This window comes from Pagrus pagrus (genome assembly GCF_965226575.1).
Source record: "Pagrus pagrus genome assembly, chromosome: 22".
Lineage (NCBI taxonomy): Eukaryota > Metazoa > Chordata > Actinopteri > Spariformes > Sparidae > Pagrus > Pagrus pagrus.
In genome coordinates this window covers 9640134-9666715 of record NC_140204.1, presented here as the reverse complement: position 1 = coordinate 9666715, position 26582 = coordinate 9640134, and the positions used below count along the sequence as shown (strand labels likewise).

The 26582-nt window shown below is 42.9% G+C and overlaps 1 protein-coding gene across 1 annotated transcript; it reads left to right on the top strand.

Moving 5' to 3' along the window:
- Window positions 1-1025: 1025 nt before the first annotated feature.
- Window positions 1026-20365, top strand: LOC311251262 (B-cell scaffold protein with ankyrin repeats-like; the record flags this gene model as incomplete). Its single annotated transcript, XM_084343639.1, has 16 exons — window positions 1026-1038; window positions 1392-1787; window positions 3613-3749; window positions 3849-3987; window positions 4090-4232; window positions 5692-5806; window positions 6508-6704; window positions 12980-13043; window positions 13303-13518; window positions 15787-15849; window positions 17017-17165; window positions 18913-18979; window positions 19154-19183; window positions 19428-19504; window positions 19921-19952; window positions 20043-20365. 15 exons carry the CDS (start codon window positions 1026-1028, stop codon window positions 19948-19950), a joined length of 1836 nt encoding a protein of 611 aa, XP_084199765.1. The 3' UTR covers window positions 19951-19952; window positions 20043-20365.
- Window positions 20366-26582: the final 6217 nt, after the last annotated feature.

Sequence of the window (26582 nt, the reverse complement as noted above, 5' to 3'; positions counted from 1 at the left end):
ATCTAAGTTTCAGTGCTTCCACTAGTAGTTTTAATCCCATAAAAATATATGGGTAACACTTTATAATAAACATGATTAATACATGGTACATTTCTAGTTAATTAAACTTTAATTAATAATTATTTCCTGTTAAATAACAGTGAAATGTTTTAAATTGTACAACTTTTTAATGGCCATGCAAATATTGTTTGTAGATGAAATACACAGTATTTATTCACCATTATTAGTGTGAAGTATTATAAACATCAGTTGCAACTTAACAATAGATCTATCTATCTATCTATCTATCTATCTATCTATCTATCTATCTATCTAACTAAAGTTTAATTAACTATAAATGTATTAATGTTGGTTATTACAAAGTGTTACTATTATATTAAGTCACATATTGAGAAAATAAGACATAACTACGATGACCCTGAGGGTCAAAACACAACAACATCTCTGAAAACACAACAACGTTTGTTTTCTGAAATACTGTTGTGTTTTGACCCTCAAGGCCACTGTACACTTCAAAAATGTTTATTACTTGTCATAAATATAAATGTCACAATTACACACACAGTAACCTTGTTACTTCTGACTGTGCTGCAGTCTTCAGTTCAGAAACATCGGCTTTTTATGACTTTTTTTTTATAACTACCCATTTTACATACCAGGTTGGGTGGCGCCGGTTCCAGCAACATGTTGACGGCAAAACTTTTTGCTTTTTTCCACCACATCAAAATTGCATGAAGTACATTTAATCCCACTGACTGAATAACTTGGAATTGCTGCTGTTGCACTAATTTATTTATTTTTTTCTGTTTTCTTTTTTTAAACCTTTAATCCAAGCTGCTTCCTTGTCGCCTGAGCAAAGAGCAGGCTTTATGTTCACTCAAAAAAAAAAAAAAAAAATGGTCTCATTTCTTTGTCTACTTTGGCGTAGCAGGAAACTCCCTCTTATCTGAGCTCCTCCTGACAATAGCCGTGCTGTTTCCCATGTCACTGTGAAGGAAGACCGGGACACAAACACAACTGTAACCATGAGCCAGACAGGTAAGCTTGTTGCTTTGCATTATTTATTCAGTAATTCATTACAACATACATTATTGCTGGGGTAATGAAAAATGAGTAATTGCTTTAATATGGGAGTGTTGCTGATTTATGATTGTTTGAAATGCTCAGAGCAACATTTAGGTTGATATTGGCAATATTGGCTTTGGCTGTTTCTGTGTATGTCAAAGCTACATCCTCCACAAACACGTCTGTTACGTGTTAGTATGCTACACACCAGAGTATTTATCCACATTTGAGGAAAGGTCTCTTGCTATAAATACATATTTTGCTGCCTAAATGCCTTATTAATGTAGTGGAGATATGATTTTAAACAAAACGCCTTGTTCTCGCAGCTGAGGAGCTGTTAATCATCTATGAGAAAGAGGCAGAGCAATGGGCCACCTACCTGCAGTCGGTCTTCACTGGCCCGATCTCAGAGGCTGGGATCTGCTGCTATGACATCGCCACGGTGTCCAGCCGGCGGGACGACTTCCTCATGCTGGCCCGGTACACCTGCAAGCTCCTGATCCTTTCCAAGGGCATGCTGGAGGGTCTGTGCCAGATGCGGCGCTTCTTCCTGGCCCGCGTTTTGAGCCCTGCCACTCATGTGGTGGTGCTGCTGTGCGGGGTGGACAGCCTGACCCCGCTGCTGGAGCTGGTGCCCCTGAACGGCGACGAGTGCCTGCAGATCTCCAGTGAGCAAGATGCTCACGAGTATCTGTCCACTGTGACTGATATTGTGAAGAAAGGTATGTCTCCAAAACTAGTTCATTTTGACATTTCTTCCCAACCTACATAGTGCTCCTTTAATTATCATTATAATAAAGAATAAAACATTTTGTATTTACGGGCATGTTATTGGAGTTAGATGGCACTGATCGACCAACATCTGTGTTTAAATCAAAAGACAAAGCAATACATCTCTAAGCCTTCTTAATTTACATGTATTAACGCACGGCAGTGAATCAGATCGACATTTTGCCACAGCCGGTCTTGCAAAACTCTGAACACAATCACCCTCTTCCACATCCTTCCTTCAGGAAAATGTCCACGTGGCCTTGCTGTTCCCCCTGCCATAAACGCGAGGGGAAAAAGAATACTCATTATTTGTGAGAATGCCCGAGCAGCAGCTTGGAAACCTGTTTACTGACTTTTTTATTTTTTTTCCCCGGGAATTGTTCAACTGAAGATTGACATCCAATATTTTTTAAGCACCAGCTGCAGAGAGATCATTGGTGAAACCGTGTGCATGTCCTCATCTGCTCATCTGACGATTATCCTCTGCCTCCTTCCCTGTTTTTCCTAATTGCACTATTTGTATGAAATCATAAAGCGGAGGAAGGGGCTTGTATTTAAACAGGTGTGTGTGCAGGAGGAACATCTCATGCAAATAGCCCAGTCTTTCCTCTTTGGTTACCGCTGACTACTCATCACGAGCCATGCAAATTCAAGTGCACTCTGCACTCACTTCATTGCACTGATACAGTGAAGTGGTTCAGGCCAGGAACCCACGGACAGTTATATTTTAACCCAGAAGTACCTCCCCTATTCATACAGGAGGATGCTGTTTGTTTGTTAGCACGTAGGCAACAGAAGGTGTTTGAGGAGCTGTAGTGTATACTATGGAAGAAAGTGCACTTCGTGATTGGTTTCTCTGGCAACAGCAATGTGCATGAAAAAGTATGATACCTCTCGTGTGCTTACTTTCTATTTGAATCAGTCTAAATGTCATATATCAGAGAGGTTATAATTTAAAATTAACCTCGCTCAGTTTAAATGACAGAACAAAGATTTTATAATGCAAAGGGGCTCTTTGAGGGTACGGAGGTACAGTGGTGTGCTGAGCTAAAGGTGTGCTAACATGCTCACATTGACAATGCTAACAAGCTAGCAGGTGTGACAATGTTATCGTGCTATAGGAAAGTGTAATATTGACCTGTTTTACTTACTTCAGTAATTTTTTTTACATTCACTAATTTTTACTAGTGAATGACAGTGCTAACATGCTAGCAGGTATTAGGAAATATATTTGACAATGTTATCCTGCTACAGGAAGGTGTAATCTTACTTTTTTTCACCAACTTACTTTAGTTTGTTAGCATGCTAATACTTGCTGGTTAATGACAATATTAACATGCTAGCAGGTTTAAGCAGCTGTGTTTGATATTGTTATCGTGCTATAGGAAAGTATAATGTTACCTTTTTCAGCAACTTACTTTTTGCTTGTTAGCATGCTAATACTGTGGCCTGGATTCTTACATTTTATTGCACTATCGTAGCAGATATTTAGACATTTCTCTTTAAACCAAATGAGAATCTTATGATGGTGCTAAAGGAAAAGTCACAGAGCATCCCCAAAGCCAGTACAATTCACATGTTAATGTATGTTCAAACTTTCTTGGCAGTGCATCTTTTAGTTGGCGAGACATTTCGGTCTGAACCAAAGTGACCGCCATTGTCGTCCCTAGAGCTAGCCGCTAGCACGGCTAAGAATGCACCTGCGGTATCTGAAACCCATTTTGTAGACCACTGGTGCATAATTCAATATGAAGTTCAGTGTCCCATCTCTTGTAGGTTTGTCCGCCTCGGCAGCAAATGTCAACCCATTGGCACGTAAACCATCAGGATCAGAGCAAAAGGCAGAACAAATGCAGTCAGCTGGAGCCCACAGATCCAGCACCGTGGTCGTTCCCTCCAGAGTCCCATGCGGGGTGAGACACTCATCTAGTCAGTCGTAAGCCATTTCTTTTTTTCACAAAGCATCCCTTACATTGATTACACTGCAGTTCACTGTGCTGTCTGTTTGGCAGAGCTCTACGGAGGTGTTCATTCTTTTGAAAAACGAGGCGGCTGGCAGCGACGCCGAGGTTGAGTTCACTGGTGAGAATCAGATGCTGAAAGTGAAGCCCGTTAGCTGGAATGAGCAGATCCTGTGCGTCAATGCACCAGGTGAACAAAATAAGAAGAAACAATGAGTGCATGATTAACACAGTACATAACACAAGTCCTAAATCTTGACTGTGTGCAGTTTCTGTTTTTTTGTCATTGCAGATTTTCCAGCAGGGAACGTCAGAGTGACTGTATATAGCAATGGAGTGCCACTGAGCAAGGCACAGTTGCAGTACTACAGCAACATGGAGGAGGTATCCTGCCTTCTGGCGAGGGCGGCAGACCCTGTGGATTTCATGTGTCAGGTAAAGACTTTAAAAGGCTCACACCTGACAGGCCAACCGCCTCACTTATTTCTGACCATGCATTAATGGTCCATGTGTATATTTTCCTCATTCCTCGTGACTGGATGGTGTTAGATTCTCTAACACCAGGGGGCGTGTTGCATAAATTATACAGAGTAAATGACACAAAACAAAAGTGGGTGGAAATGAAGTGTAAAATGGGAAATTCCACACTTTTCACACATAAAGGTTGCTCACTAGTCATAAAAAGAAGTCCTACACAGCTAGCTGGTCATATAGTGTTTTCTGTGGCTGCAGAGGCGCTTTGTCAAGTCTGAGAAAATAACCTTGATGATGTCATCAGGGTTATTTTGGCTTAGGCACATGGAGACTTGGCTTCATTACATAGTGCTAAAGGGATGACGTTTTGTTTTTTAGGCTAACCCAGAAGTTAGCATCGCCCTGGTTCCCCTCGACAAAAAGCTGATGGGATTTTTGAATTGGATTTTTGAATATCGAAGCGTAAATTAAACTGCTAGAAGTAAAAAGCTCACGTTAGGCTATGAACAGGCCCAGAACGGACTTAAATGTCAGGAAGTCTCATTCTTGGCTGCCTGGATTCGGTTTATTCTTACTTTAATCTGTTTGTTGCCAGTTCCCAACTTTATGAGAGTGCCTTTCTAAATGGAGGGACCCCCTTTAATATGCAGCGCAGTGTCAGTTGCAGGCCGGCTGGCAGAGCAGGCGAGCTTTTCAACTTGCAAACACTGTCCTGAAGACGCACGTTAATATTTCTGGACTTGATTTATTCGATGGAGATTAGGAATTACATGGAGCGATTATTTATATGGACGAAGCAGTGAGAATTCTTTAAACTTCTAACTTCTAGCAGTTACACTGTAATAACTCTATCAATCATTAATTTTGTAATGTAGGAAAGACATTTAAATGCTGTGCTATCCTCTCCCTCTTCAATAAAAGTAACTCTTCTGAGGCACTTTGAATGTGTTATATTACTTAGTGACTCATCGTTATGCAACACAGTTATAGAAAATCGTCAATTGCTGCCCCAAAACGCTGCTCATAATTGATCCACTCCAAGCCATTATAAAGAGGCAGAAGATAAATTGAATCAGCTTCTTTCTGCTGATGTTTATGTCTCCTCGCGTCTCCTCTCTGGAAATGAGGAGACGGCAGGTTTCAGCCTTCTTTTTGCCCACGAACACTTGATTTGATTAGGGGTCCCTTTTTGCTGAAGAGGCAAAGTTGAGCAATGCCAAAAAGAAGAATTTGGCAGGAGGATTTGGAAGTAAAAGTCTGGAGTGGCACGACAGGCCTCTGATGTGTGTGGTCATATTCAGGCTGGCATCTTTATTGTGCCTCTATAGGCTGTAAATTGAAACTTGTATTGACCAGTTTTCTCTCTGCAGCCTTGCCTCAGAAAAATGACTCCAAGATGTGGTCTGCTTGTGGATTTCAGGCTCTTCAGGAGTCCTCTGTGGAGGGGCTGGATCAGAAGTTGTCCTCCATGCTGTTGGAGGGGATGCCCACCGGAGGCTTTCAGGGACTGCAGTGTGAGAACACACCTGAAAGAGGTAGAGCCCTCTGGGGGTGACGTTTATTACAACTTCCTGCATACTGGTGTCCTTTTTATTTTTCGTCCCTGCCCCTCAAACTTTCCACCGCTGCCTTCACAATCGAGATATTCAACGACCCTTACATTTTTAAGATCTCGTACAAAAAAGTTGGAGGAAGATGGCATGTTTCTGTCCCTCCACATGTGAGGTGAACACATCCACTGTCAAAGGTTTACACTAGCCCTCTTGATCCGATCGATGCGTTCATGCAACAGCGTGATTGAACACACTCCTCACAGTTGGAGTGTGTTGCTGTTGCATGATGCACATTATCCACCGTGACAAGAAAGCCCTCTATTACTTCTTGGCTCATTATGTGGCAGATTGATGGCTTCATCAGCTACTGAGATTGATCCTTAACTCGGCTAAAAAGGGCACGGGGAAATGTTTCCATGACAAAGAGGTCAATAAGTGCCTCCAAGCTGTCTTTCTTCCACTCTCCTGATTGCGTTAGATTGCTCACATCGCATCGGGCCCACTTCAAGTTATCACCTGTAAAGGGAGCGATGTTAGCGGTGTAATCTCTGCTGTCACGGAGGATTATGTGCGCAAATGCACAGCTGTTCATTTTCAGGCCTTTACGAGACTTAGTCGATGTTTTTGAAAAATATTTTTTTCTCCCTGAAAACCTGATCAAAACTGCCAATTATCCACATCAGAGCTCCATCATGCAGATGTACCATCACTCCTCCACTTTGCTGCCCAATATGGATTCAAGAGCGTCTCCAGCCTGCTCCTGCAGTGTCCAGGTGCTGAGCGAGCACTGCGCACGGCCAACCGCCACGGGCAGACTCCCACTGAGATTGCCAAGAGTCACGGCCATGCAGAGCTTCACGTCTTATTGAGGGAAACACTGGTAACTACCTCCTTATTAGCCCTTTTTTTCACTCTCGCTCCATCTACTCTCTCTTTTCTTGGCTGTTTTCACGACGCTCCTGTTGGAATTGCTTGAAAATATTGCCGTGGCTTTATTGACCCCTCATACAATGAAGACATTTCTCAAAATGCCAATATCCGATGACAGCGTCGTCATGTTCAGTGATTTGCGAGCTAATTAAAAACCACCCAATGACATTGTTTGCCCGTCACGTGGTGGCTGGATGTAATGTCGGCTAAATGGATTTTTCAGTTTTCGGTTACCTGCTGGCAGCTGAGGAGAGCAAACCAAAGGCCAGCGGATGCGGTGAACACTCAGGAATGCTCTTACTAACACCAGTACAGTGTAAGGGCCGTGAGAGAGTGGTGCGTTATCAATAATGAACAGAATGGAGAGGAAAGGAAGGTGGAGAGCGGGGAGAGTGACCTGTATGTCAGGAGCGACCTCACTCCCTGCTAACCAGCGTCTTTTCATCCAGCTCATGCTAGTAGATTGATGTAAACCCCCCCATCCTCCTCTCATCCTGAAAATGTTTGGCCTGCGAGGTTCCTAATGGAAACACCCCCACAGAGATCAGTACGCCCGTGTTTGTCCATGCATGCACAATGGCTCACAGCGTAGGTCGTCTGCATACAGTCAGACAATTAACGCAGCCGCTAATGACGAGGTTTTCCTTGCGTAATGGCTGCCATTATCCCATGTTAATATGAAGAGCCTCTCTTCCCCGCTCAACCTCCCATCCCTCCGTGCAGATACGGTCGCACAAGAGCAGCACGTTCGCTGCAGTCCAAATTTAACAGATCTCTTCCATGCATGCATATCCCTTTATTTAATAAACCTGGAGGACACTAGGATCATGATTATTTTTTTTTTCTTCCCCCGATGCTAATTTCATTAGCCGGTAAGAACATTATCATCATGAAAAAGACATGATGCACCCAGTGTTACTGCCAAGATGGGAGGTTGAGAACGCCACATCATTTCTGCAAATACTCAGCAAATATTACAGGTGCACACGATGGAAGAAACAATATTTACAGTCCCTCCGATCCTGCCTGTATGTATTTGATTTGGGCAATGCTAAAAAAGAGTCATCTGTGTAAAGATGACAGCGTTTCTTGAGACAGACAATCGTCCTCGGCTGTCGTTGCTCCTGCTAACTACAAGCTCCTTCTATGCATCCCTAGCAAACTGCTGCTGCTGATATCCAGCTTAAAGGGGAACTACGTAGTTTTGGAGAAGAAATTCAAACACTGATCAAGGTTGCTGATCAAGTCGGAAGTTGTAAAACGACAACAATTTGTCGGATTTGTTTATATGACGTACAACCTGGAACACGGCAGCATTATAATTTTCCCACCCTGAGCGTGAGGTTGGAGGAAAATGGCAAGCAAAGGTCTACGGGAGGTTATTTGCAAATTTATTGCTCGGCCAAAACGAACTTCCTGGTGTCTGGTCGTCACTGTGAAGTTGCCAGGCAGCCAAGGGAGACTCCAGGAAGTCAGCCGGTCCCAGCCAGGAACTGGTCTGACACGAAAATCCCGTAAAACGGCAACAAAAATTTGCTTTCTGTACAGATTATGCAAACCGGTTATAACGTCAATCAGTGATGTGTTCCCTCATTCAGCTCCTGGCAAGAAAGCAAATAGGCAGAAACAGTAGCAATACCAGTGTCGAAGTAAATATAAAAATACATTGTTCGGTCCTAAAATAAAATGGAACTATACTACAGCTTTTTTTGTGATTTGGTTGAACTGCTCCTTTAAAGCTTGTATTAGCTGTTGAATTACATCTCTTTGTAACATGCAGCAGCGTGACGCTCTTCCATTCATGTGGAAGTCTCGGCTGTTATCTCCCGTCTTCCCTCACAGTACTAACAACTTTCAACTTTCTCTGATTGCTCGGATGGATCAACCTATAGAGGATTCCCCCTCAGGGGAAATTTAGACACTCCAGCAGCTGTTGCAAATGTATTTATCCCCCTAGCAACGCGGCTAATTGAGAGTGACTGCAGATGGAGCAGGGTTTGATCAGACTGCTCTCGCGAGTCAGAGTGCTCGCTGTGACAATGCACCGGGCGGGCCGAGCCGACAGGGGAGCAGTGGAGTCCAACAGAGGCTCAACAAGCCTATATGTAACATAACAGACGGACTCAGCATTGATGTTTTCTGTAGTTTTCTTAAAGGGGTAATTAAAATTCATCCTGACAGATATGTGCGTGTGTAGTAAAGAACAAGACTCAGCATTGCGGGGTGGGGTTTGTTCATGCTCCTTGTAACGCAAAGCAGTTTCATTAACTCATCTGCAGAGTTTCCCCCCCCCACCTCCAATTAATCAGCCCATGATGCATCAGTGGGTTGGGCGTCAGGGTAGCAGCACTCTGTCAATAAATCCGAGACGGATCGGTCCCCTGCTTCATACACAGGCTGAATCACTCACAGGGCCTGCGTCAGATCCACTAGTCTGCCCTGGCACCACACTTCTTTGTTAATTAGCTGTGAACTGCTCCAGAGGGGAAAGCTGAATTATTCAGGGAGAGCGTAACGAGAATACAAATATAGAAAATGCTCCGCAGTTAGCCGCGATGTTTATGTCCTCACGCCGCAATATTGTGCCTGCTCATGGTAATTACCGACACAAGCGCACGCATTGTCCTTATTTAATATTTTAATGCTGGGTCACAAATTTGGCTGAGTGTCACTTGGCATTTAGATGGACTCCGCGCTCCGACCAAGATTTCACTGTGTGCTCTCAGATGTAGAGCACGGCACGATAAATACAAATTAGCCCGACACTGTATGGTCCTCCAAAGACTACAAAGAGATATTTATGTGCTGTGTTTGCCTATAGTACAGTCCCATCCAAATGCAGGACAACCAAATTAGGTGACATCCTACACTCGGTTCCCGGGATGTGTTGACTCCACTGGCCTTATTTTGCATGTTGTGCTTAGTTGGTCAGTAATGGAGTAATCAGTAGCCACACACTCCAGATATTTGATTATCATTTGAATAATACGGCCGTCCTCTTTCTGAAAAAAACAAAAACAAAACAGTTTTCATCCCACAGTGACAACGCGGAAGTGCCTTAAAGTGCAAAGTCTGATCACATATAAGCTTATGAGAAAACAACCCTATTTCTCACTTGATTTATGATCTCATTAAACAGTTTCCTACTGATTTTATGGTCTCAATTGCTAGTTTATAGTATTTTTCAACACAGCATGATGTTCATTTGATAAATTATGGTCCCATTTAGGGTAAAAGACACTGGCTACCTTGTTATCGACAAGTTGCTCCAGTCAGGTTAGAGGTGTAGCAATGCGCATCCAACCCAGCTCCACCACCTTGTCCAAATTCAGCCACTTCCGGCTGTAAAGCCAAACGCGAGGCTTCAAAACGGTAGCCTACAAACCAATGGGTGACACGCCATTGGCTTTAGACCTGGTCCATTACCGTTAAAGATTTGTTGAGCCTGCTGACTTTAGTGGTCCCCTGACTTCTCATCGTCTGCCACCAACTCAGCAATGCTTTTGCCCTTACACCAATACAGAGGTAACTAGTAGGTGGACCTATAACCGATAATAACTTCAATGTTTCTAGCCTTTTTACGGCACTGCTTTAGCAGATCAGGAAACTCGCAGGCCACTCGCATGCATTGTAAATCATCTGATGTGATACTGCTACTCAGCCGATCACATCGGTGCACTCGGACAAGCGTTGGCGACTCGAGTCAGCAAGTGAGATACACACACACACAGATGAGAGACGACGACCAGAAAAATAAGTGAGTCAGAGAAGAGGTATTTCACATGGCTTGCTGTAAAAAGAGCAGAGTCGACAACGAAAAAACACAGCTTTTAATCAAGAATAGACTCATACGTTCCGAGACCGCGGTGATTATTATAAGCGTGCGAAGCGCCTTCGCTTTTGAGTCTCATGAGCAAACACTCAAATCCGAATTCAGAGAACAGGTAATAAAGACAGCTTTCTCCACTATTGACATTATTAAAACTAAATATCTTTCCAGGCTCACCAGTGAGGAAGGCCCTGACACCATTGTTGACTGGTACAACTTCTCGGCTACTTCAATATACAGCATACGGCACTGAGTCATAATGCAAGTTAGATATTATGACGTTCGGGACCTTTCATGAGGACGTTTATCTCTTACTGGACCTTACGTTGAATACCCCAGCTCTGAAATATGTTATAATAGCCAGATGATAAATATTATACCTGCATTATACCGTCAGCATGTTGGCATCGCTTTCATGAGCATGCTGCCATTAGCGTTTAGCTCAACCCCCATTGTTTTAAAGATATAATATGTAGGAAATTCTGCGTTAAAAATGTCCAAAACCGTTGTGTACTTTTGTTTTATTTTGATAGGGAGCCCCTTAGCGGCAGAAGTTACATACTGTGTGTTTAAGTGCGTCCTCACAGTGCTGCTAGAGCGGCGGTAGATTCTTGTTATAACAGCCAGAAAACTATGAAGATAACACTTTGCTGAGTAAATATAGTTTTACAGAAGTGTTGCTTTGGCTGCTGAGCTGACCACTTTTTATTTTTCCCCAGCCAAAAAATAAGTTGGACAGATTTTTATCTGCCCGGCACCTAAGTGATGGGTTCAGTGTTACACTCTGCAATCTGCCATGCTTCAAACACTCTTATCCCGAAAACCACTGTGCCTAAAGACAGCCAGCATGCTGGCACTAAGAGCCGAGACCAGCCAGCCTGTGAATTGACCATTTCAACCGCTGAAAACAGATTTACACTCCTTATCCTGTTCTGGATTTACTTGAGATTTGTTCTCCCTCTAACAAAAACCGTGCCTGCTGTTTTGTCTGAAGCGCTGCTGCTGCTGCTGCGGCCGGTGAAACTGCATTCGTCTGGAATGCTCGGGAGCTCGCGCAGTTTCAGACATCTGTACAATGATTTAGCATTTGCGGTTAGTAAATAAATACCCCCTCCCCTGTCCAGAAATTACCTCTGAAAATACCACACGGCACTCGAGCACAGCGTCCAACTATTATAATTCAATGTTCAAGCTGTGGTGGTAATTAACCCGTCCTTTCTACCTGTTGGGCCTGTTATGAACCTCCACTGTTAAGTAATGCATTCATGGCAGCCAATAAGTAATTTGCAGTACTAGGAGCTGTGTAATATTGTAATTGAGTCATGAGTGGCTGTGTTGCTTGGAAACTGCATACAGAGCGTGGCGGGTTATATGGAGGATATCTTGATCAAAGTGAGATCTATCTGATGCATTGTGCAGAGATTTGGTATTTTTGTTATTGAATTCAGATTCAATCCTTTTAAACCCCCCAAAAAAGGACTCAAATGAAATCCTGATGCATTATCATATATATTATGATGGAGTCTATTGTTGATATAATCTGTTTGGATGCAGCACAATACAGTTTCAAGTGCAAATCTGAGAACAGCATCTTCCCCTTTTACCTTCTGGTTTCTCTGTAAAAATAAATACTCTCAGGAAGCAGCTTTTCCCTGGAAGTTACTCCAATATTAATGACACGGCGCTTCAGATCTTCACATCTTCGTCTCCATCAGAAGTTGAAATGTGACAGTAAATTAATATCCGCATCTCAATCTAATCGCAGATGCAGTCTAAATATCAACTCAAGGGTCTCGGATTGCCCGCTAAATGATATGTTTGGACTGAAAGGGGAAGATTGTCTGATTTCATAATTACCCTGATCATACCCCCTGTCTGTCCCTCAGCATGCTATTAGCAAAGAGGCCGACTCCGCGGCGGCTTTGCTGTCAGAGGGAAAACTGCTCTCCGTTACAGCACACCTCTCTAATTCCTGTTATCACCCTGAAATTGCTTCTTCTTTTCCCCGTGATGTCCTAACACATGCAGCGAGAAAACCTCATTTAATAATCTGGACATTTTGTCACCTCTGACTTGAAAAACGCTGAATATTAAAGCAGGACATGGAGGCAGTTATCAGCCTATAGAGTGTGACAGTGGTTAGTGGATTTGGGTTTCATCTTCGTGTCTTGGATGAGAGGATACAGGTGAGAAAAAGCAACTGCCAGCCGAGATTCACATTCTTACAGAAAACACAAAAAAGAAACGAAACAAAAACAAAAAAAGAAACACTCTTACACGGCGACAACAGATTAGACATGTCCCTTTTTCTTGAATTCAAATTTGCTTCCACTGAGCTGTTTCTTTTGTGAGTTGGCTGAAGCGTTAAAATGCATCTCTTTGCTCTGTTATTGCAGAATATGTTGGGCTCGGGCGAGGACAATGGTGATGCCAGCGTGTACGAAATGATGTGCACCGCAGGTGAGTGAAGGACTGATGGGAAGTGGAAGGAGGACAAAGGAAAGCCGGTAATGGAACTGTTTTGTTGTTGTTTTTTTTTCCCTTCCCCCAGCACATCATTATGCCGGGTTGCTGTTCATTTCCGACCACTGAATATTTTCCCCCTCTCTGATGGGCACACCATGTAGCGTTGCTTCCGATTAGCTGTGAAACGACAGTATGCAGAAGTTCATCATGCAGACACTCGAGCAATAGTACAGTAAACACTTTTGTGCATTAGGGACTCCCTGCACCACAGACGCACAGAAAGAGCAAGGAGGAGAGGATGGAGAGGTGGATGATGAGGATATCTATGCACCTCTGGAGGTGAATGATGAATATGACTCCATCCAAAACCCAGCAAAACCAGTGGATATCGCCAATCGCCCACCTGCACCCACACCTCGGCCCGAGAGCACCCCCGTGAAAGAGGACAAAACCCCTTTTATCGCTAAAGGTAACTTCTCACTCTGCTGTTCTTCCAAAAAAAAGATCACACAAATGATAGAGCTGGAGTTATGTTCAGTGTGTGAAGGGGAGTTTGGGGAGATCATGTGGGAGGGAGGAAGTGCCTGGAATGTGCATTGCCATTGTCAGTGGAGTGCTGCTGAACAGAGCTGAGAGTCTTTTTCATTTTTTTTTTTGTGCGACACACATTTGTTTTGATCCCATAAACCACGAGAACACGGTCGCTCCCCGCTGCAAAATAAACAAAAGCGAGGGGGGGAGAGAGAGAGAGCCAGCGTCGAGAGCCCACAGTCCCTAACTGTTCAATTTCAGCGGCGTGAATATTTCATGAAGATGAAACATCCAAAAGTGACTGGTATTATTAAGGCTTATAAATCATTAAAAACGGCTGCGACTCCTCTGTTTCATCTTGCAAAACATGCACACGTGCATCCACAAATTAATTGCCGTTCCCACAGATGATATTACACTCAGAGCACGCGAGAGTGGCTCTAACTGTGCAACAGGCTGCACCCTCTCCCCATTATACAGCTTTTTTTTTTTTATTTACTGAGCTTGCTTGTATCCAGTAAGCCAACCTCTTGCCCAATGGGACTTACAAAGCACAAAAAAAAAAAAGAAAATTGAGTGAACTCCCTGCATCCCCGCCGTAACAGAGAGGGAACTACCGAGCTGCCATCTGCAACCAATCTTGGCCAGACCAAGGCCAAGTCAGCCAGAATAAGTCATTACACATGTTTTCCATCGTCCTTGTCCCCAGAGCGCACGAGAGAAAAAGGAGAGGGATTTTGAGGTTTCCATCTATTGAGACAGTGGAGCTTCAAACCACACAAGGATCACATTTTGCTGCTCACTCCCACTGCCGCAGTGAAAGATGTGAGAGGAGAGATGAGGCTTGGTGGAGGATTAGGCGAGGAGCCAGTTATTGGAGACCAGCGCACAAGTGGAAATAATGAGGAGTTTTTCTTTTGTTAGCGGCAATGTCTCCCGCTCAATGGGACTGAAATGCTATGAAATGTGATTGAAATCCAATCCTGCAGAGTGGAATTACTGGGCGTGTTAAACTACACGGGGAGCAATGTACACACTCCAAAGTAATAGCTGCAGTCACATGACAGATCCTCCGCGGTCCTCCACTCACAGTTTCATTCTGGATAGAGCCATAAAGCCCAGGCCCCTGTGTTATTATGAGCGAGGCGAGAGAGAGAGAGAGAAAAAAAGAGGAGGCTGCGTTTGAACATGAAGTGGAAAAGAGAGACGCTGTCATGGAGGAAGAAGTAGTCAGAGGTGGGATTATCTCGCAGGGTGTGGATGTTGAAGTCTAATCCAGCGTCGGTCACAACAGCCACAGCTCCACCAGCCTCTGACAGCTACACAGTGTCGCCCTTTCATTCTGAGCGCTCACCACCAAACCAAAAGCATCATGCAGGGGCGTCTAATTCAACCCAGAGCTCAATATATGAGTGTGTGTGTCTGACTCTGACGCCGGGATAACAAATCATTAGCATTCTTGTTTTTTTTATAGTTATCAATAGTATTTTTCTGAAACATTAACAGGATTACTTTTTGTTTTTCATACTGGTTATTCAAATTATATCAAATCGCAGTCAGTAGGTTGGTTGTAAGTTTAGGATGTGGCGCCATCTTGTGGGAGAATTGTTAAAATGCAGGGGCACAAACCGTTAAAGAGATCAGGCCACTCAAAGAAAACTTTGAAAAAAAATAATGAGGGATGTTATATATAATAATGCTTATTAGATAAATATTATGTTATATTTTATTATAAAATACAGAGTTGTCCTTTAAGGTCAGTTTGTTATTCAGTCAAAGACAAAGAGTTTGGTTTGTTTAGGCATAAAAAATCAATGAATCAGTCCTTTTTTATCTTAATCTATGATAATGCATCGTAATTGATTTGTTGATCATAGTTTGTATTGTTAAACTAGCGCTACCTGTCAAATAAATGTGGTCAGTGTTGTAAAAAGGTACTCAAAAGACATATTATGCTCATTTTCAGGTTCATATGTTTATTTTATACACTGCTAGAATAGGTTTACGTGTTTTAATGCTCAAAAAGTCAACTATTCAGTGCTGCATCGCTGTATCCACCCTCTGTTTTAGCTCCTGTCTAAGTAGTTGAAGTATAAATTATAAGTAAAAAGTACACTATATGTCAGGTGGAAGTATAAAGTAACATTACTCAAGTAAAGCAAAAGTACGATGCTTTGTGTTATCGTGAGCTGCTCTGTGTTTACAGTGTTCCAGAAGAAGAAGACACCTCAGGGTGATACCGATCTGTACTCACTCCCCACTAAACAAGGTGAGTTTTTTTTGTTTTAGGTGATATGACACTCGACAGTTCACCTCGTACCATCATAAGAGATGCTTTCTCTGACTTTATATGATCTTTTGTTGGCCATTTATGGATCATCTTGACCTATAAATGCCTTCAGTAGATAGGGTAGAGAAGAGAAGCAGTTAGCAGCTAGAAAGGTGGCAGGGTCCGCCACAACAGGATGAAACTGTGTTGTCCTTTAAAGTCAGTTTGTTTATTCAGTTTATTCAGTCGTGAAAACAAAGAGAGTTTGTTTATTTAGTTTGTTTAGGCATAAAAATCAGTCGATGAATATCTTCTTCTTCCGATTACATTTTCTACATAGTGCTCCTTTAATGCACGCAGGCTTTAATCAGTCTCTGCTCTCGTCTGGCTTTGTCATTCACACACATTAACACAGCAGAAGTCCTCACTTTTGGCGCCTGTGTCAGTATTAAAAAGTGAAATAGGCCATTTACCTTTGTCTTCAATAATTTATATGACTTTAATACCTGCACACTGGATTTTCTTTACTTTTAGCAGCAGGACTTTTTACAGCACCAATGATTTTTGCTGACTTCCCTTTTATGGTTACCCGCTGCGTGATGTCAGCTAACGTGGACGTTTCTTAGATAATTTGTGTTTTGTTAAGTTAATTAAAAATTGTAGCGATCACCGCGGGGAAATAAGTCATCGCAGCAGTAATGGGCACGCTAACAGTGAAAGAAAAAAAAATATGAAAATAAAGAAAAAAGCAATAAAAAGAGCAGGTAGAACATTTAAACACATTCGGGTGCCAGGAAGATGAGACAAAATTAAAGTGTGAAAGAGAGAAAGAGCTGCTACATCGAGCACCTACAGAGATACAAAGCCATTTTTCTGCTATGCCTTACTGCTGGTGACACTGAGTGACAGATCGAAACATCATCACAGTCACCCAGAAAATTACTTACCACCACCACCTCGTGACATTACAGATGTGCTGGGTGAAATCACATTACCAGCCAGTCCCCTCTATGAATGCCATCTGGAGTGGGTTTCTACCCTGTCTTTTCTTATTTCTGTCACTCGAAACAGGAGCGAACAGTCATTTTGTGTTTTCCACTTATTAGTCAGATTTTCCAATTGCCCGAAGCAGCTTGTTTTTTTGAATCCAGTTGTCGTTCGTTGCAGCGCGCGGGAGGGAAGACAGCATCTCCTCCACCTACGACAGCTTCGTGCCGAGCCAGATCCACGGGCCTCCGCAGAGGGCGAAGGCAGGTTCGCTCGCCGCGAACGGGGCCCTGGAGCGGGTTCAGAAGGGCACGGATGCCATCCAGCAGGTAGGACCGTCGCACGCTGTGGTCACACTCACACTGAACTTGGAATGAAGAAGCTCGCAGGACCAAACCCTCATAAACCTATGACCATCTGTTGCTCGCGCCATGCCAAACCTGCAAAACAAGCTACTCACAATAGAGACTGAAGGTACAAGAAACCATTTACCTTCAAGTTCATGAAAGCATGAGCTTTGAAGGGCCCAACAGACAGGTGAGACTTTTCACAGTACAAGGGAAAATGTGATTGTGGGTGTGGGCGGTGTGGCACATTCTCCAAACTGATAAGTGATTGTAGGCGGCTTTTAATCCGGAGGAGGAGCAGGTTGTCCACGAACTGGGAAGGTTGGGAGTTTGATCCCCGGCCCAACAGTCTAAATGTTGAAGCGTATTAGAAGATGCTGAACACCAAATTGCTCCCGGTGGCTTCTTCCATCAGTGTTGTGAGTGCGTATGAATGGTTATTGCTCCTAATGAGCAGGTGGTGCCTTGCATGGTAGCGTCTGCCACCAGTGTATGAATGTGTGGTGAGGGCTGACTTGTGTTTTAAAGTGCTTTGAGTGGTCAGTACGACTGTAAAAGCGCCGTATCAATGCAGTCCATTAATGCGCCCATTTCCTTTTGTCAGCCAATGACTCAAGTGTTGATATTCCGACCTTTCATGAGTTATTGATGGATCTTACTTCGGTTTGTTCATTAGCTTTTAAGCTGTTATGTGGAAACAACATCAACAAATCAGGGTTAACTGGAATAAATAACTTTTCCAACTAATCCATGTCACTCTGCATGGACAGGGCCTGATGATTACAATCTGAAACTATATTACGAATAACATGGGAGCAAAATTAAATACACAATACATGAATAGTCAGCCATTAAATGTGTCGTTTAATCCCCCTCTTCCATTGCATTCACGTCAAAACGACACTATTTTCAAGTCATCTGCCCCCTCAGGTGGTTGTCAGTATGTCGCACTAGCTAACACTGCGAGCGCTTGCTATCGTTAACATTGCTAACACTTGCTCGCTAACGTTAGGGCAGTAGGCCGACAACCAAAGTTTTACTTTTGTCCGCCGTGTTTCTTCGTAAATCGGCAAGTTGTGTACCAAAATTGTCGCAGGCTTCCTGAGTTGTTGTTCCAGTTTTGGAGTGAATTTTCCAATTTGTCTGACGCAACACATCTCCGAGAAGATTCCTTTTTGTTTCCGAGTGGGTAGAAAAAAGTAAAAATGGAGCAGAAAAATAAAAGGAACATAGAAACATCAGCATTAAAGGAGGTAGTTTTGAACATACTTAGACGTAAAGCAAGTCATTAGTTCATGTTTCTGACACTGGAGAACGTCCATAAGGTCAAATCCTTTGGACTGTCGCAGAAAATCCCACCCGAGTCCTTCACGAAGAAACCCACAGACCAGCAGCTTTAAACAACTCAAACAAACCATCCCCAGGTTTGTACAAGCAACCCGGAAAGATGGGGAAGGTCTCATTTTTTCACGTCACGTTACAATCCACTCACATGTGGCCAACGAAAAAGTAACATAGAGCCCCTGCAAAGAAGGAGTTTATAAAATATGGCCAGGAACAACAGTGTTGTTTCAGCCGGGAGATAAACGTATACGATCTAATCCTCTAATCTAGTCCTTTCTATTTCTGTAGGAACATAACGCAGATAATTCATAGAAATCTCATACTTTGTAAACAAATGGATGCTTTGTGTATGTTAGTATTAAAGCACGGATCTTTGTCTCCGCAGGAGAAGTCGAGTCAGAGAACCAGAACCGGTATCATCAACAGCAGAGAGGATGATGACAGCGTCTACGGTAAATATTCCTCCGGCCTGGATGTGCAGGTTAAACTTTGCAGAGGCTCCACAGAGCTCAGGAGCTTCAACATGAAGATAGCTAATACACAGCACAGGACTGAGTAGCCGCCTTTATAAACGACTGTATTAAACTGTAACTGTAAATGGCTTTCAAACTCTTCTCTCCACGCAGATAAAATCAACATCGTTCATCACACGCCAAGTGAGTCTTTAAAAACTTATCTCAGTGAGCGCAGAGAAAACCTGTGTTTGCACGCCTTTGTAGTTTCCCCAATCCTAGCTGCAGTGTCGGGGAGTTAATCCCTGGGCAAGTGTTACTTAATCAAATCCCCAGCGCCGTGTTTTGATGTAGCGAGTTTCAGTCGCACTAAAAATGCAAGTCTTTTATTTTCTGTTACTGAACAATCGTTTCGTTCAGCTGTGCCTATTGGATGATTTCCCTCCAGGTGTTTCAGTGAATGAGAGTCGGAGAGGAGGCCAGGCGGCGGAGTCTGATTTTTACAGCAAGCCACTTAAAGGACATGTAAGTTTGAAGTTAGCATTAATGTATTAAAGGGGCAGTGTGTAGTTTTTGGGAAGACATTTGAATCAGAGGAGAAAGATCTTCACCAGCTGATCAGACTAAATAAACAAACTGACCTTAAAGGACAACAAAGGATAACTTTGTTTTACTTTGTTTTTATGTGGCGGACCCTGCCACCTTTCCAGCTTCAAACAGAGTTCTGGGGACCTTATTTTCCTCTGAGAACAGCTTGTTTATTCAGTTATGGAAAAATATATATTTCTGTTTGTATTATTACCTCATTAATATTAATAAATATTATAATTCTGAGTGTGAATTTCTTCTCCAGCACTACATAATGCCCCTTTAATATAAAGTTTGCATGATTCTGCATATTATTGGACGGGTGACAAATGTCCCTTTGAATTGTTTTGCAGTCAAAATTATCGAAGGCTGACAAACGGTGAAGGTAAGCCTGAAAAGATACACGTGATTCTGACACCAATTCCTTTTAAATGTCCTAAACTCATCAATTATGTCACATTTTTCATATTCACAGGCTCCGTCACTCAACAGAGACTTTATTCTTCTATTCTACTAATCATATCCGTTTACTCTGTTTAAGTACATAATATGTAAATACATAATATGTAATTTTAATATGATTTGTATTTCAAAGTGAGAAGAAATGAAATGACAGACTTTTCATACATTTCCTGTTGTTTGTTCAGCTCTGATTGTCTCCTACTATTTGTGTAACTTCACTTTTGAAAGCAAATTTACAGTTTCAGTGTCTTTTTTGTCTAATTTTGTAAAACGTCTCCATGTCAGCAACTCCCTTGTTAATTAGAAAACACCCCAAATAAAGACTTTCTCTTCTGAGACCGTGATCAAATTCATTCATGAATCTCGAGGTTAATCATCTAGAAGGTTAAAAATGATACGTGTAATAGGTTTTCATGGCGTCGCAGGGAAAAGGCAATCAATTTCCCAGCATGTCTTGTCCTGAAAAAACCCTTTCACGTCCTTGCCTCTAGAGGGCGCTCCATCTCTAAATATATCCATCACCCTCACCGTGTGAAGCAACCAGAGACATCTGGCGGGCCCAGAAGCACCTGCTGACCTCCTGATGGCTGCGGGGCAAGCTATGGAAAAAAAAAAAAGAAATGTATCCATATATGTTTATGAATGTAAATGGGAGGTAGAAATAGTCCTGCAGCAGGTGAGAACATCAGTGAAGCGCTCCTCGCTGTGCCTGGCTGCAAGCAGGAAGCGCGTTTAATCTCTGCTTGCATCAGCCAAGACGTGTCAGGATTAATCTACAGAGGGAGAATAACTGAAATAAAATTAGAGTTATTAGCTCACTGGGATGAACGTACATGTCCACGTAGGGGTGCTGCAGCAGCAAGTGAGAGTGAAATTAAAGCTCAGAGGGAACCTCACCTTGTTGTGCTGCCACACTGCAGGAATCTGTGTGTGACAACACAGCAAAACAATACATTCATAAATAACGCTTAAATAGGTCATTTTAAACGTCTGAATAATAACCGTTTATTGAATATACCTGTCAAAAATCTGAATTTGCTGTGATTTGCAAAACTGTCCAGGAATTGGCACAAATGCACACACTCTTTCTCACGCACACACAGACACCAGTTTGTTGGTACAGCCCGGCCTGCGCCTGAATGAATGAATAAGAGCTGCATGGGGAATTCAGTGAATGCACGGCTAAATCCGAGCCCAGTCTTGAAACCCAGGCAGAGGCTGAGCTGTGTGCCAACAAAGCAGCTGGGTACACGCCGGGCACATTTTTCTGTTCAATCATGCTCTTTGTGAATAATATGTATTAATGCCGTCCCTACTTAGACCTGCCAGTTAGCCTTTGGAGATGATCCGGCTTCAGGACCCCATGGCATTTGAGGCATATGTTTGCCTGTCACCTGCTGAGTGTATTTCGGTCCGTGCGTCAGGCATGGCCACCGAGATAGGCCTCGATTCATCGCGTATGCAAATATCTGAGCCGCCGCCACAAGGAATGATTCCCCCAGTCGCAGAGAGACGAGCAGATAGAGAACTTCAGTGGCATGTGTCGCCCACAGCGCACATGCTTCGATATGTGGGCAGAAGTACATCAAAAAAACGAGGGATCAAAGACTCAGTTTTTCAAAACGAGCACTGTACATCCACTGTGATGATATTTAATATATAAATGTCTAATTATGATGCCATTGTATTGACCTAATTGATCTAAGTATGTTTTTATTGTCTTTATTCGCAGCTTTTTGCTTTTTTGTGAGACTTAATACTTATATCATAAAGGAATTCCCACGTTTTTCTATTTGCCATATTTAAATTATTGCTCAATTTCACAACTAATAAATCTTAAAGGTAATGAGAAAGTTTATTTTATTTTAAACTCGGGGCAGACTCCGATAAGAGGAAAAGAAAAGGTGGTAATGCAACTTTATCTTAAATGCACGGTACGTAATTTCTCCCGGTAAGAGTCTCTCAATCAAAACAAAAGAAAAGGTGAAAGTAGCATTGAATCGTGGGAGTTGTTGTCTTCATTGTTAAACGAATCTATGAATACGTTCAGAGACGAGGGAACTTTTAAAAGTTTTGTTCAAATTACGGCTTCCTCCCTCACTCTCCAACTCTCTCCCGGAAGTTTTAGTGAAAGGTGACTACATGAAGGAAACATATGGATTTCTCTGGGATAATGAAAATACGCAACTTAACAAAATATACAACAACAACAAAAACTAATCATTTTAGATATTTAAATGTGAAATCATACACTACATCTTTAAGTAAAAGAGTAAGGCTGCATCTAAATGTGCGGACTTTGCAGACGTGTTTGTGGGAAGTCGACGGACTGGCCTCGAGCAGACTTGGCTGATTTAATTACCCACAATTCATTGCAATACGGATGTGACATTATCGAAATTATTATGTATGTGTAAAACAGTTACTTTATTAAAACTTGACTTGAATCGTGCAGGATAGAAATAATATTCCCCGTCATAACACAGAAATATTGAGTAATATCGCCTTATAATGCTGATAAGGGGAACACACCCGGTCACTTATAGGTAGCTTCCAGTGTGTTTATCTGAGCTTTTAACTGCCTGCTATGTCTATAATGAAGTTTGTGAAAGTGATGAGACTGAACCATCCAAACAAGCTAAAAAATTAGCTGAAAGACTCTAAAACGCTCCGTAGATCCGAGTGTAGCTGCAGAGCTGGGTGATGGTTATCAGACCTTCCTCACACCACACATATTAGGTCATTTGACAAACTGTGATATCAAATACTTTGGTAAGTGCAGCTTTAAGTTTCCGTTCAGAACAACTGAGGACACTTTTCACTATTTTACAGCAAAAACGGAAAATTCTGTAAAAAATCTTGACAAACTTCCCAGTTGGATTTCCTCTTCCTCTCTATTCCAGCTGCATGCTTGGTCAGACGCTGGAGAGACGGGATTATACAGTCACCGCATCAACGACATTGTTATGACACAGCTCTTAACCGGCGATGGCCTCGACCAATTGAAACATGAAAAGCCGAGCTGTCGCCTCGGTCGTCTGCCGAATCCTCCCAGCGTCCCGGAGACGCCGCTGGTTCCACGCTGCTGCGAAAAACACTCCTGAGAGTACAAACACTGGGATAACTTATCAGGGATAACTAGCCTACTGAAGGAGCGTGCATAAACACAGCCATTCAGAACTTCTCCATTGTGCACCTTGGCATGCACGCAACACACACAGGGAGGCGTAAGCGCACGTACACACCTCCCCTCCTTGCTGGGTCCTCTCTCCGGCCCCAGGATTAGGGGCAGAGGATTGTGCACAGCTGCTCCCCAACATCCCCGATAAAAATCAGGCAATTTCACAGTCAGTGGCATTCTTTCATCCCCTAATCCACACCCCGCATACAGTATAGATGAACCGCACAGCGATGAGAACAAGCTGTTCTGAGCTGACCCCCCTGGTCAATGCGGACACCTTCGATTTGCTATAGAGACATTGAGCGGCCGAACAGCGGGGTGCGAGACAGAAGTGTCCGGTCGCGGCGCTGCATGTTGACCTTCACTTCCTTTTTAGCAGCTGACTAGATGAGTTGGTGTCGACCAACAACCATCAGCTTTGCGGGCGAGGAGTTCGGCTAATACAGAAGTACAATAAGAAATAATGGCGTTTTAGTGAACTCGTCCATTTAAGCTAAGTTTCAAGGCTCAACAACCCGCTTTAAGAATGAGGTAAATTCGTTAGACGCACAGCCCAATCCTCGCACAGCCTTGACAGGAGTAGCCATCGTTTGTAGAGACTTCATCTGATGCATTTCCTTGGTCATCGTACGCCATTATTCTTCATAGTTTCCCCCTTTTCAAGTCATTCGCTTTAGCCATTTTGTCTGACCCCAGCCTCCATTAGCGAGAGCAATTCTTCACCGAAGTTCAAACAGGGGACAAAAAGGTACTTCACAGCAAAAAAAAAAAAAAGAGAGAAGAAGAAGGGGGGAGAGAGAGAGAGAGAAAAAAAAAAGTATGAATCAAAAGGCAAGGAAATGGAATTCACTGTACAAACGGCGGGGGAATTTCAATGTCCGCCGAGGCACAGTGGAGCTCTGTTCGGTCCTCGCAGGCTGCGGGGTGAAAAGAGCAGCAGCCACAGCAGGGTACATCTATTCTGACAAGTCCTTACACACACTGAAAAGCCCGAGCGAGGTCTATTTGTTTAAGAGGCAATAGAGCCAGCGGAAGGATGCTGACGCTTTAACACGATAACAGGGTAATTTTATGGTTTGGCTTTGGGGGACGAGGTGAAGGTAATCAAGTAAAAATGGAGTGTTTCCTGTTTGCTGTTTAGGCGCTAACAGGCCGACTTTTTGACTCATTTCGCTGGAAATAAAGGTGATTTGACCGGACTGGTGGTAAGTATTCTGGAGACCTTAGTTCACATCCTGGGAGTTGAATATTAAAGGCCACTGATGAATGACTCGAGAGCGCAGAGCCGCAGTCTTCTCCCGTCTTTTCATTCAGATTTATGCCGAAAGTTTGGACATTTCTCTCAAAGAGGGCAGCACCTCGCCTGCATTTCCAGCAGCGACTCCTCTTCACCCTCGTTGCTTTGAGACGGTTAATGGGTGTGGATGATATGAACGATGTGATCCTTTTTTTTGATCTCCCGAGGTGAAACTCTGGTTTCCCATTAACCCCCTTCGCAAAAGGTCAAAGGTCAGTTTGGGAGTCCCGACTGCACCCTTGGGACCGAAACGCGACTTAACTCCGAGACTCCTCATAAGAACGCTCGTCAGAACCGCGGCTGTGAAATAATCACTATTATTATGTTGCTGATTATGAAACAAGGAGCCTCGTATGTTTATGTTGTATCGTTCTCGTATGAATTAAATACATTATTAAGCAGAATTACAATAAGAAATCACCCTGATTCGGTCGCTGCTTTCCCGGAGCCGCTGATGATCTTGAGGATTTTCTGCATCCTGTGTTAATTGTGTCCAGATGGTGTTGCTGTACTTCTCGCGGAGCATAAAACGTGTTGAGGGCATTTTATTGTATGTCTGTGCTGGAAAACTGACAGAGCCATTTACGGTTGAGCGCTGTTACACACATTTATTGCGTCTATAAGGTGTCTATACTGCGACTCGAGTGACAATATGAATATGCCTGCTCCTGTTTAGGGATAATAATAGCGTGAGTTATGAATTTTAATGAAAGTTTACAGAATAGGGCCGGTGTCAATCATATTTTTCTTTCTGTCAACAAATCCCATAAAAAATGATTAGTCTAATATACCTGATGATTTTGAGGCGATTGGTTACTTGTTTTTTTTTTATGTAAGTCAACCTTTTACACACACATTCATACACTGCAAGATACTTTGACATGTAGCTGGAGGAGCCTGGGATTCAGGACGCCCTGCTCTACCTCCTGAGCTTCCCCAGACATGGGTTATGTTTTCACCCGTGTGTGTGTTTGTTGGTTTGTCAACAGGAAAACACAAAATCTACTTAAAGGATTCCCATGAAACTCAGACGGAGGATGAGTCTCGGCCAAGAATGGACTCCCTTAACTTTTGACGCGGGTCCAGATAAAGAGACGGATCTAACTTCTAGCTTTCGTAAACATTTTTTGACTTTTTCATTAATTTCTCAGTTTTTTAAAAAGGCACATTTAGGTGGCTTGTAACTATGAGTGAGTACAATTTGATATGGATGCTGATAAAAATCTGGATCTGGCAGATTTATATATATAGGGGACTGTTGGGCCTTGGCGGAGGTATACACTCTACTGAGTGCCATTGTAGTTTTCTTGTGTGGACGGACCGGAACTGAACTCAGTCGGTCTCCTGTTGGACTGTACAAGCTCCATTAAGCCTGGACTGGATCATTTGTATGGATCTTTTATTATAGTTTACTAATTTTTTTTTTTTTTTGTTATTTTATTTTGTTTAATCTTATTATGACTACTCAGATTATTACTTGTAGTACTCCTTGAAAAGGTACAATCATCTTTTTCTATCAGTTTCTTGTCAAGATCCCTTTAATTCAACCAAATTATCCTTAAAATGTTGATATACGCTCAGTTGCACAGCTGCTGCCTGAGAGGCCTCACGGTTGTTTACTTCATCACGGTATGTACATTGCACATGGAAATACACTCGCTGTCGAGAAGTGATCGTTTTGTCCTACTGAGATCCAACAAAAGACTGAAAAAATACCAAAACAAGCCTAATGTGCTTCAATATTTACTCAGAACATACGCAAACCATAAGCAAATGATTTACACCCCCTCGACGCATTGTGTCGCGCTGTCAGGTATTATCGCCTCATGTATCAAGAGATTAGACTGGTAGTGAAAATATGTCTCTGCGTGATAATTTGAACAAAGACGAGGTAAAACCGGTGCCACAGGTGTTGTTTATTCACTCGACTTCCAGATCGGGCCTCGAACGGCGGAGAACAAAAGCAGCGGCGCTCTCAGATTACCTTCCATCTATCTCCTCTTTAATGATGGAGGAACAGCAGCTCCGTCCTGATTGATGTTGGTGAAGGCCAGCAGCACCAGGACTGATCCCCT